The following is a 12,362-nucleotide window of genomic DNA, read 5'->3' on the forward strand; positions in this document are numbered from 1 at the left end:
CGGATTAACCTTTTGTCCGTTGCTGATTATTGTTGACCGTCGATATTATCTGCGGGCAACTGTGTGCGTCACATTAGGTTTACCATTGAACAGATTGTACTGAGAGGTTTGTTCAATATGACATTCAATGCTCTGCCTGTATGTGACCTTAGCGAAATGAACTGGCTATCGCTAACAAGACTTAGCTTCACGAAACCTTAAACCTCTACGTCTCTCCTACCGCTTACATTTTCGAGCCCGCTTCCTCCAGTGCTGGCCATGCGGGAATCGACGGCACCATATTTGTTGATGAGAAAAATGTAAGGGAGAGTATGGTTGTGGACCGTCAGACCGGCCAGATTAGCTTGAGTAGTGAGTGACAATCGGTGGGATGCGTGGGGCGGAATGTCGCTGATGCGATAGGACATAACAGCGGCTTCTCATATACCATTTGGAAAGGAAAAGGTTATTACATGCTACGGTATTATTGGTATTCTCAGCCTTGCTACTAGTAAGTTTCGCTACTCCTCAGACACCACTGTGCCCGTGCTGATTTTGTGCTTTTTAATAGCCGATTTCCTTCTTATTGTCACTTCTCGCACTCCCTCATGTCGCCTTCTTTCTCACCCTATCTACCTCGCGAATGATTATCGACTTCTTCCTGTTTCCCCTCTGTCGACTTCTTCCGCCATTCTTGAACATCCTGTAGAGAAGGAACTCATCTCTCTTGTCGAGCAGGGTCTCAAATCCAGCAAACTCTGGTTCTCGTATGGTTGGGACCTTACCAATTCTTTGCAGAGGCAACAAGAGATCGATCTGAAGCTCTCACAGTCCGGAGAACAATGGCCAGTCTGGAAACGGGCAGATGAACGATTCTTTTGGAATAGGTTTCTCATGGACAAGATGATTGACGTGACCGAGTCCGGTGAGGCAGATCTCAGCCGATTTATCCTTCCCATAATGTACGGCTCTATCGAGCTTCGGTCATCCACTCTTAACTCTCGGGATCTTCTTTTCCTACTCATCTCTCGGCGATCTCGTTACCGAGCCGGTACCAGATACTTCACTCGAGGTATCAACCCCTCTGGCCACGTCGCCAATTTCAACGAGACTGAGCAAATTGTTCTGTATGACCCTATCCCGGAGGATGGAGAAGCCTACAGAAGGGGAAAGGTAGAGGGTAGGGAAAGACTGAGCTTTGTGCAGACAAGAGGGAGCGTTCCGCTCTTTTGGGCAGAGGTCAACAACTTGAGATACAAGCCTGATTTGCAAATTATGGATTACACTGAGACGGTGAGTGAATGACATTGAAAGACGTGGCATGTTCTGACAAAGAATTAGCCTCAAGCCCTCAAAGCGCATCTCGACAGTATGATTAAGACCTATGGCCATACATATCTTGTGAACCTTGTAAACCAAAAGGGACACGAACAACCTGTCAAGGAAGCCTTTGAGCGCTACATGTCTCTTGTCGCCTCGTCCGACCCGTCCATCCAGGAGAAAGCTCATTACCTCTACTTTGACTTTCACCACGAGTGCAAAGGTCTAAGGTTTGACCGAATTTCCCTTTTGGTCGAGAAGCTTGCGACCGCACTTGAGGATATGGGCTGGTATCATTCGGTCAACCCCGACTCTTCAACCTATGCTCTCTTCCGACCAAACTCTGCAGACACCCAGGTACTTGCTAAGCAAATGGGTGTCGTCAGAACCAACTGTATGGATTGTCTTGACAGGACCAATGTCGCACAAGCGGCTCTGGCTAGATGGGTTTTGAACCGGCAGTTAAGGAAGGTTGGGATCCTGAGCGTCAAGGAAGGTGTGGAGGACCATGAAGAGTTTATGATTATGTTCCGGAATGGTACGTGCTTTTCATTTCTACTAGAAACTAGGCTAACTTGAGAAAATAGTGTGGGCCGATCATGGTGACACCGTCTCCCGTGCTTATGCAGGAACCGGTGCTCTTAAATCCGACTTTACTCGTACCGGTAAACGATCCAAGGAGGGTCTCCTGGAAGATGGCTACAAAAGCGTGGTGAGATACATTAGGAATAACTTCTTCGACGGCGACCGTCAGGTTAGTTCCCATTGTTGTGAGCTGAGAGAGACATCTGACTGAAGAGCAGGATGGTTTTGATATTCTAACTGGAGCATGGATAGCCAAAAGGGGCGGCGTTCCTCCGTTGACTGATACAAGACCTCTTATCATGCGCTCGGTAAGTCCATGCTTTTGCCTGACCAATGCTGACCCAAGAAGATGCCGTACATACTAGCGTTTGCTCTCACTATGATTACCGCAGCTCTCACACTCCCACGAACCTCAGAGATGTCCATATATTCTTTCCTCATCCTGTGGTTCTTTCTTGCATTCTTATCAGGAAGCTATATTTGGGGCAATGTAAGTTATTTTTTTCATACATTTATTTGGCCGTTGACCGCCATTTATCACTCTTAGGGTACATCATACGTCTCCTGGCCGCGTTTGAACCCTCCTCTAGAGATTCTCTCTTACTCTGGACCGGGTCACCGCTCTGCGGTCCGCGGTCGAGGTATGTCATTCGCAGCCGTCGTGCCGTTATTCGACCGTCGACGCCGAAATGGTCCTGGAGCTGGCCTACTTGGTGCCACCGGGGGCATCGGAGGAAGGAACGATGGAAGGCCTGCAATGTATAAGATGGAGGAGTCAGAGTTGGGCAGGAGGAAGGGTGCGTTGATTGATTAAGTATAGTATGTAGCGACATATAGAGGAATGAAGATCAACGAAGAAAGTACAACAACATAGAATAGACCCGGAAGCAATTTCAGTTTGCGGCTGTGCGCGGTGCGGGGACTTTATTTTGATAGAATAAGTGGAGGAATGTGTCGCCCAATGAGGTTTTCTCCGCTTTTACGAAGGAGGGAGGAATAGTGATGATGGACGCCGCAGGTCTCATAGTGGGATGATGTTGCCAGGGTTCTTTTAATGTTTGACGTTTGAATGTAAATGCTGTTTTTGTCATTCACGTTTGTCAGAGGCGATGAAGCTGGCATACTCGCGTCTTCTTTGTTGTTTCTGCACGAAAACAAGTATCTGTTATCCCATCGAGAGAATAAAAGGACGGCGTACGACGCGACATTATTAGGCGGTGCCTTGGCTTATGCCATAGATTTTTGTTAGTCTTGGAATGGTTGGTGTGCCTGCCTTCTTGGTTTCTGTTCTTCCTTACCGCTGGTCATCACGAGTATGGTCGGTGGGAAACGGTTGACGCAGTTGAACGCTGTCAGTTAACATACCACATAATTACATGGACATGTCAAGGATGCGAGTTTGTGCCTTGCTATCTATAGAGCCCTTTTGTATATATAGCGATTTACTGCCGGATACATGAAGGCTGCGAGCGAGTCGCGCTGCCTAAAAACTATAGTAACGTGAAAACAAGGCGCGTTTGAGTTGGCAACAAAACGCCGTATCTAGGGAAAATCAACAGATTTCGGAAGGACACGCACTCAGGGGTTCAGGATCCCGGACGTGGACCCTGGGAAATAAAGGAAACGTGTCGGCGGGTGAATCGGTTTTACTAGTCAACAGGTAGCAGAAGAGGAGAGAAAAAGAGAAAGGGGGCTTTCTTTAGGTAAAGAAGTCTTGGCTTGGAAGGGAAGAGCGATCTGAGGCAAAGGAAGGAGGGAAAAGGGAGAGGAAGAATGAGACGACAGCTCGGCACGGTATGATCCGCTCCCATTAGTGTACTGTATTTGCCGCTGGTTCAGAGACATTTTGCGCAACCGAGATGCATGGGCAGTATAATCACGAACCATCGAGCACAGCATTGCGGAAATCAGGATTTGAATGGGCTGGGAATGATACTAATCCTCACGGTGAAGTAAACGAATTTAATAATATCGTACGCATCACTGGCTGCTGTTTGATCATCGCTGTTCGCGTCCCCCTTTTTCTTTCATTTCATTTCTTCTTTCACATCATCATCACCACAACAAGAGCATAGGCTCAGATACCTCAACAAGCAGCGACATATATGCGCATGTCGCCTTCCGTTCCCCCTCTTTCCGACCTCTTTCGCACCGCCTCTTTTGCCTTTGCCTTTACTGTCAACCTCTGTTAAGACGCCCAACACTCGACGCCGTCTGTCAAAGGTTACAACCAGGCAGACAGAGATCAATTCAACTTACAGCAATTAATTCAGCCACAGAAGCGTTCAGCATTACATACCTGGCCATTAATCATGCTCGCACCTCTCGCATTGCTCCCTTTGCTCTCCCTGATGCTTCCTCAGGCGTCTGCGGACACTCGACCAGGGAGCCTTCCCCATAACCTTCATCATCCCTATCGCCGTTCCCTCAAGCGATCCATTACCTCGGACGCGTCCTCTATCAATGGCGAATCGTTCGACTTTGTGATTGCTGGTGGTGGTGTTGCTGGTTTGACTCTCGCAGCAAGATTGAGTGAATGGAGTAATGTGACCGTCTTATGTATCGAAGCCGGTGGAGACGGCTCTAACTACGAGGATCAAATTGATATCCCTGGTAAGCTTTGTTGGCTGCATTTCTTAGCCACATCGCCATGCTAATATATGATGGCTTAGGCTACTCCTATCTCAACTCCCTCACGGGTACTGCGTATGACTGGGCATACAACACTGTTCCACAGACAGATGCTCTCGACCTCACGAAGTATTGGCCCAGAGGAAAAGGCTTGGGTGGTTCAGGTGCCATCAACGGTTTATTTTGGGGAAGAGCGAGTTCCATCGAGTATGATGCTTGGGCTAGTAAGTAGCTACGTAGTCATTCAGCTTGACACAGAAACTGATGGAAGTAGCTTTAAATCCTAATGGCAATGAGACATGGAATTGGGAAGAAGTAAACAAGTACATCAAGAAGGTATGTAGCCCCTGGTCAGGTTTCTAGCTATCTTTAATGCCTGACTCACATACATTCAGTCCGAGAATCTCACCGCTCCTCCCACTGATATCCAGGAAAAGTTTGGTATCGTCGTTAACGCATCTGCCCACGGCGACGATGGACCCATTCAAATCGGTTTTTCCGAATATATTTTCGACGAGGTGGCTAAGTGGATTCCTACCTGGGAAACTCTTGGGCTCTCTGGGAAAGATCTCGCAGGCGGCTCAACACACGGTGCCATGATTTCCACTTCCACCATCAACATGCGGAACCAGACGCGATCCGATTCCAAGGCCGGCTACATCGACCCTCTTCCTCCAAGGTCCAACCTTGTGATTTTGACTGAACAACAGGTCACAGGTGTCATATTCAATGGAAGCACAGACGCGAGTGGAAACATCGTCGCCAGTGGTGTTACTTTCCAAGCGAACAGCAACTCGGCCAATTATTCCGTTCAGGCCAATAAGGAAGTACTTTTGGCGTATGTTAATTCGCTACAGTATGAACACCGAAGCTGACTCAAACTCAGCGGTGGAACTGTTGGTTCCCCTCAGATTCTTCAGCTCTCAGGTATTGGGCCCAAGGACCTACTGTCCAGCCTTGGCATCGATACTAAAATTGACTTGCCCGTTGGATATAACCTTCAGGATCACGTTTCGTACTCTATGTATTGGTCCACTCCGTAAGTTTCATGTTATATTGCTTTCTGCCGTCCTTTGTACTGTCTTGGCTGCGATTGGTCCAGTAATACAAGGGGAGGCTGCTCAGATTTATCTCGAGGGCCGTTGCTGACGATTCCCCAGTCAAGGTACCCTTACATGGAGCAATCTGAGTGCATCCTCCACGCTTCAGAGCGAGCAGTTGGCTCAATACAAGTCAAATTTCACCGGCATGTGGACTTACGTCAATGAAGCCGTTGGATGTGAGTAAAAAAATTCCGTTTTATTTCATTGATAACTGACATTCATTTAGACCCCTCTATGTCCGATATCATGCAGTCAAGCTCGTCAGCATCTACTTACGCCTCGACAGTATCCTCTGCTATTGACGGCATGGTCACCAACGTCACTTCCTGGCTCGATCTTCCGGATACTGTTGCTACCGGTCTTACGTCACAGTACCAGATCCAGCAACAGTGGCTTACCGAGGATATTGGGCAGCTCGAAATTGTTCTTACCCTGCTTGGTAATGGTGGCAACGAATTGGGTATCCAAGTCGCTTTGCAACATCCTTTCTCTCGAGGTACCATTTTCATCAACTCTACCGACCCTTTCACCCAGCCGAACATCAATCCGGACTACTTTGGCGTTGGTTACGACATTGATATTATGGCCTACGGCTCTGAATTCGCCAGGCGTTTGGCTGCTGCGAGTCCTTTGTCCGACGTCATGATCACCGAGACCGCTCCCGGATCCAGCGTCACCGGTGACTCTCTTGCTACCTACACGAAACAGAATTGTGGAACTGAGTACCACCCCCTCGGTACTTGCTCCATGCTTCCCAAGAACAGCGGTGGTGTCGTCGACACCACTCTTACTGTCTATGGTACCAGTAACTTGCGAGTCATTGACACTTCTATTGCTCCCTTGCAGCTCTCCGCACACTTGATGGCCACTACGTATGGTATTGCCGAAAAAGGTGCTGACATCATCAAGAAGAAGTATTGGTATGTTGACCCTGTCACCAGCTCGTCCGCGACTGTAGCAGCTGCCACCACCTCGACCGAAGCCACGACGGCTGCTGTAGGCGACGCCACCGACACTGCTGTCACCAACATTAATCAGAACAATGCTGAGTCTGGTAGTACCTTGAGCTCAGGTGCTAAAATCGGTATTGGAGTTGGTGTTGGTGTTGGCGCCGCTGCTGTTCTGGCAGGTCTGTTGTTATTCTTCGTGATGAGGAAGAGGAACCAGAAGGAGGACGAAAAGGGATGGTACGGTGACAGACAAGAGGGATGGAACCCGGATGCTGGAGATGGTCAGTAGACTTTCACGAAATTGTCACGCCGATATACTGATGCTTGTTACAGCTTACAAGGAGCCTGGGTCTGCCTATCCTATGGCTGATTTCGATTCTCACAATTCCTATGCTTCTCCCACACCTGCTTTCATTGGAAACCACTCTCGGAACCAATCCATAAATACTATCGCCACGGCGGATCTTGCTTCTCGCACGCCCATGCGCAACTCTTCCTCCTTCTCCTACGCTGCCGGTGGTCCTGGTGTCGGGCGGACTGCAAGCCCGTACAGGGATGATATGAGCGATGACGGAAATGGTCAAGGTCATGTGTATCAGGCTCCCGAAGCGCCCGCTGGTCAACAAGCCACAAGGGGCGAACAAAGGTATCAGCCTGTTAACATTAGATAAATACAGATCAAATAATTCACCTTTTCCCGCCCCCCTCCAGCTATGAACTCTCAAAACATCCTTCACGACTACCAACGAACATTATGGTTTGAAGGACAATACTTGTCGGACGTTTTAGCTTCTTTTTTCCTTTCCGTTCTCATATCTTCTCGGTTCTCTGTGCCTCTTATCATACATTCTATCATACAGTAACACTAGTACCTGACCTTTAGACAATCGTTTTACGCCGCTATCACGCATCATGACCGTACAAAATTTCCGAACACTGTGTATAAGGACGATTCTTTATTCGTGTCTAGATACAGTCTCAAATGCCCCCTCACTCTTTCTCTTCTGCATTTTAGTTGATTCCTTCATATGTCGTAATTAATTGATTATGTGAACAATAATGCAACCCCTGGTGCCGACGAATGGTGTACAGACAGTTACAATCACTGCCTGAATACTTTGTGACCAACCAAACGACTAACAAGAGGAATATTCTTCATTGGCGTTGTTCAAGCAATTGATTTCCTCTAAAATATCATCCCTTGTAGATTTGTTGTATGATGCCGCTTATAATGGGCATGCAACAACCAACATACAGTCTGGCTGGCAACCTATCCGCCACTCTGCAAAATTATGATGTGTGGTCCATAGACAAGTAGTGTATATGAAAGATGCTAAAGCAGCGACACTAAATGAGACGACACACAGACCACAAAGCAAAAAAGGCTGTGGAAAACTGAGATGTCCTTTTAACAAAGGTGGTTTAAGCTTTCGCGACTGATTCAGGCGTTGCGGCATTAAAAATGGTAGGGATTGGATGCACGTAAAATATCGTAACAGAAATGGTTCCCTGTTGACGCAGAATCTACTCAGCGCGAGAAATCTGAGATGTCAAAAAGGTCACCAAAACTAAGTGGTGGAAGAATAGAGACACTACAAATACTGGTACTGCACACTACACTTCATCTTCGTTCATCAGTACAAGACAAAAAGAACATTCTCGTGATTGGCGATGATCACATTGTGAAAATGAGATAACAACCATGAGATCAGAAATATTAATATAATACATTGGCGGGCAGGGTAACTTAAGGCGCATCCCCTGGCTTCCAGGTTGGGCGACACTGCGTACTTGGCTAAGCGAAGGCGACGGATCTCTTTCCAGACGGCGTTGTTCAGTGGGATCCACTCTTCCCGAATGTCATCTGTGAGTGGCTGTTGCAGGCGGCGTAGCTCTTGGGCGAGCATATGCGGAAGAGAAGGAGAGCTTGTTGGGATGGGAGAATTTGGGGTTTGAAGATCGAAATTGGGGTTAGAAGATCTTCGTGATTTCTTCGTTAACTTTGTCTTGCAAGACGATTCGGCGCTTCGTCGCGCTGCCGACCGTTGTACCCAGCGATTTGAACCCATTTTCCCTTATGTCTCTTAGGCTCTTCATTGAACGGTTGTCTTCGTTGAGTTTAAGCGCATGGCTCTTGGAGGATTGAGAGGTCCTTCGAGCGCTGTGTCGTCGGGCGAAAGTATGTAGACGTCGTCAAGATATGTGGTTATTTGACGGTGGGATCCGAGGTGCACGGAAAATTCGGTTATCGTGGGGCGTAGGGCTAAGGAGAAGAAGACAAGGCCGAAGGGGTCCCCTCGACGAACCCTCTTGGAGGAGGCAAGTACATGCCCCTCCTCACAGACCAGTGTTGACGAGTTGCTGTAGGACAATCTACATTCTTGAGAGAATTTGGGGGCGTGGGTAGCTATTGCGCTTGTCATTTCTCCCCGGTCGATGCAGTTGAAGGCATTAGATGTGTCTAAAGAGGAAAGATGGGTGTGGTGGCCGTCCAATGCGCCCTAGATTGCTCGCTCAACTGCCCTGACGATTGGCTCGACACCGTCTGGTGACATCGCTCCCATCTGGAAGGGCAGGAGAAATCCCGGTTTGAAGGTGGCTTTGAGAATGACCTTTGCGCAGACTCGGTAGATGAGGTCAGCAACTGCGATGGTAGGACATACAGAGCCGTCCATTTTGTGGAGAAGGACGAGCTTTAAGGCTAGGAACGTTTTGTTGTCTGGAAGAGCGTTGTTGGCAATGGTCCGACTCATTTCGTTGAGAGTTTGCAGAATTTGTCACTCTTGCAAGTCACTTTCATGAGGTGGGGGCTCCAGCCGGATATACCAGGCGCGTGTCTGGGTTCAGTTTGCTAACTATTTCCTTGAGTAAGTGGGGGTGAGAGCAGGGATTGCCTGGCGACCAAGGGGGTTACGGGGGTGAAAGAGAATACATGTAAAGGTTGCTATTGAAAAGATTGGTGGTTCCTGTGGGTGCTTGTTGCGAAGTTGATTGCGAACTTCGGGGGCGGTCTCGGCTACGTTCCCGTCTCCTGTCAATATCCTGGCTGCTGCCCCAAGTCTCCCCTTCTCAATCTTCCTAATGGAACTTGTCCTCCCTGAACATTCCGCTAGCCCCCCTGCTTGGCCATGTCGGCGCCTCCGGCCAGTCATCATGCGATAAATAGGCCCGAAGGCGAGAAGCTGTTAGTTGTGGATGGCTGAATGCGGGGACGATTCCTCCCTTGGGAATTTGGAGAAGGAGGGCGAGGTTGACTGCCGAGAAGCCAGAGTGAATTTTGTAGAGGACTTGCTCGATCACAGTAATAAAGGCTCGCTGTGTACTGGGCAAGGGCTTGAAGCGGGCGGGGAGGTGGGAGAGGTATAGGAAGCGGAAGAACCACTCTTCACGTGGCGAGAGGTCGGTCGGTACCTCTGCGATGTTGGATAGATCTGTTCTCGCTTGCATGCCTAGGGGTAATCTTGTAGGGGTTGCGCCTACGTCTCCCACGACTCTATGCTAGCCGCCTAGTCCCTCCTGCTAGGGCATCGCGATCCAAGTCGCCTTGCGTCCCCACTCTCTGCACTCCTCTCTGTCCCTTGCCACCTGTCCTCGGGGTTTATAGTGTTCGGGGTGTTTGCCGCGCTTTGAGACGTCTAATAAGGGTGGCTGGAGGATTCAAAGGAGATCTGAAAATTGTTGAGAGGACACTGCAGTTCCATTGCTCTATGTAAAGATGTTTTGATACTGTACCTACGGAAAAGAATGTACCCCCCCATTTGATCCCGTTTTCTACCTATACAAACAACATCGATTGCATGTATCATTTTACAGTGCATGTTTTCGGGCAAACCAAGTACATAAACAGATTCTATGCATAATTTACAATAATTTAATACTCGGTAGACTTCCCTTTCGCCTTCCAAACTGCTACACGCCTCTGTTCCATCTCATCTATGAGATCCCTCACCTGCTCCAGGTCGATCTCATCCCATGCCTTCTGTATTTGTTTCCAGAGCTCATCAAGCGACGTGGCGACCCTGGGAAAAGCCGCGACCTTTGACTTTAGGAGATACATACGTTCTCTATGGGATTTAGGTCAGGAGAAGAGGGGGGATGGCCAAGGGTTTAGATTCCCATTTCAGCTCTCGCTGGTTTCGCAACGGCAGTTCGATGTGAGGGAGCTCCGCCCTCCAACACAAGGATGTTTTAGAAGCCGGAGGACTTTAGCCACCTAAGGATACCACCCTCGTCCCCCAAGACGCCTTCGATCACCATCTCGGGGTACCTGAGTCCGTTGAGGGACTCGGCCTTGGTCCTGATACCATTTTTGACCGTCGATGGAGCCAGAGGAAGGCGTAAAAGAGGGAATTTTTGGTAGTAGCTAATCGCTCCCCAAACCATCAGGCTCTGTCGACCAGAATGGAAGGTTGGTAGGATGCGTTGTGGAGCGTACGCTTCGCCTACGCATCGGGTAGCCCTTGACCACCTCGTAATTCCTTCCCCCAGCTCCAACACACATTCATCATCAGTGAAAACAACGTCCCGCCAGCCCCTCTTCATGTTGTTCCTGGTCCAATCTTCCCTCTTAGCTATAGTTTTGGGCGAAAGATAAGGCTTACGCCTCATAATTCTGCGGTAAAACCCATGCTCGTGAACGATCTTGACGATAGTCGTCACGCTGACATTGTATCTCTTCGCGTGGACGCTCCAAGGTTCACGGGGATTGCGAACAAAGTCCTTCACACGATTCCTTACTTGCCCCTGGCCCAACACCTTTGGCCTTCCAGGGATTGAGAGCAGATAAGTGTGTCCACGGGGCGCATACTCTCGACACCAACGCTTGATTTGTACACTTGGGACGCTTATAATGTTTTGCAAGACTGCTGAATGATTTCCGACTTTGTGGGCTCCCTCGATAGTTATTAGTAGTGGGGGTGACCTGGGGTGCCATTATGGAAATAAATCAGGTAGTTATAAGTACATGCATGAACAACTCAAAATCATAATTATGGGGTATAGTCAAAAACGCGTCGCGGGATCAAATACACATTCTTTTCCGTAGGTACCCGTACCAAGTCGCGTCGAGGAAGTGCATGCCTACAACCGATCACCGCTTGCCCCTTCTTCAGCTAAATTCAATCAAACGGCACATGTATTTTAAGTATGCATGAATGGCACCATTAGAAGGGAGGACCTGGAAGCCACTCAGCGGCATAAGTGTCGGAGCTGCAGGACGAGATTTGACCGAGTAGTATGGAATTAAAAGAGACATAAAAGGGGGTGTTTCGCGAATATTAACTGTACAGAAACGGCAGAAACGCGTGAAAAAGTGGTAAAAAGTGCATGCCTGGAGCGTTTTTGCGTCTTCAGCCACTTTCAACTAAGTGACCCAGATGTGTAAAGAATGCATACACGATACTGTTGGATGCAAGAGCCTGAGCTCAGTTCAATGGTACAAGTTTGAAAGCCGTACGATGAGTTTTAACCGAGTAATAAATATGGAAATGAAAAACGCGAGCCCTGCAGGGCTATGCTGCGGCAGGCGATTGCCTTCTTATTTTATTAAAACACACAAATTATCCGAAGAGCTTACAAATTATCCGGAGGCCTTACGTCTTTACTTTATTTATACCATGTTTTTGGTTTTTGGTTCCTGATTTTATAACTATGCACCCGCGGCCGGATAACACGACAAGTGCAGCAGACTGCTTGGCACTTAAAATTTACGGCTTTTCTTTTGTTTTTCTTTTTGTTTGTACGATACCACTAGAATACCCAGGTTGAAGATTGCGGGCATTTCCTGTCCTCAAGC

General features: G+C 48.4%; 2 protein-coding genes across 2 annotated transcripts; both read left to right on the plus strand.

Moving 5' to 3' along the window:
- Nucleotides 1–117: 117 nt before the first annotated feature.
- CNBM0780 (hypothetical protein) lies at nucleotides 118–2,698 on the plus strand (the record flags this gene model as incomplete). The annotated part of the gene is made up of 9 exons (XM_767065.1): nucleotides 118–138; nucleotides 186–351; nucleotides 413–490; nucleotides 551–1,272; nucleotides 1,321–1,837; nucleotides 1,887–2,053; nucleotides 2,103–2,192; nucleotides 2,234–2,374; nucleotides 2,432–2,698. 9 exons carry the CDS (start codon nucleotides 118–120, stop codon nucleotides 2,696–2,698), a joined length of 2,169 nt encoding a protein of 722 aa, XP_772158.1.
- Nucleotides 2,699–4,196: 1,498 nt separating this feature from the next.
- Nucleotides 4,197–7,239, plus strand: CNBM0790 (hypothetical protein; the record flags this gene model as incomplete). The annotated part of the gene is made up of 8 exons (XM_767066.1): nucleotides 4,197–4,497; nucleotides 4,557–4,739; nucleotides 4,790–4,851; nucleotides 4,911–5,353; nucleotides 5,402–5,554; nucleotides 5,676–5,794; nucleotides 5,845–6,849; nucleotides 6,902–7,239. The coding sequence occupies 8 exons, from the start codon at nucleotides 4,197–4,199 to the stop codon at nucleotides 7,237–7,239; spliced, it is 2,604 nt and encodes an 867-aa protein (XP_772159.1).
- Nucleotides 7,240–12,362: the final 5,123 nt, after the last annotated feature.

Source organism: Cryptococcus neoformans, chromosome 13, assembly GCF_000149385.1.
Source record: "Cryptococcus neoformans var. neoformans B-3501A chromosome 13, whole genome shotgun sequence".
NCBI lineage: Eukaryota > Fungi > Basidiomycota > Tremellomycetes > Tremellales > Cryptococcaceae > Cryptococcus > Cryptococcus deneoformans.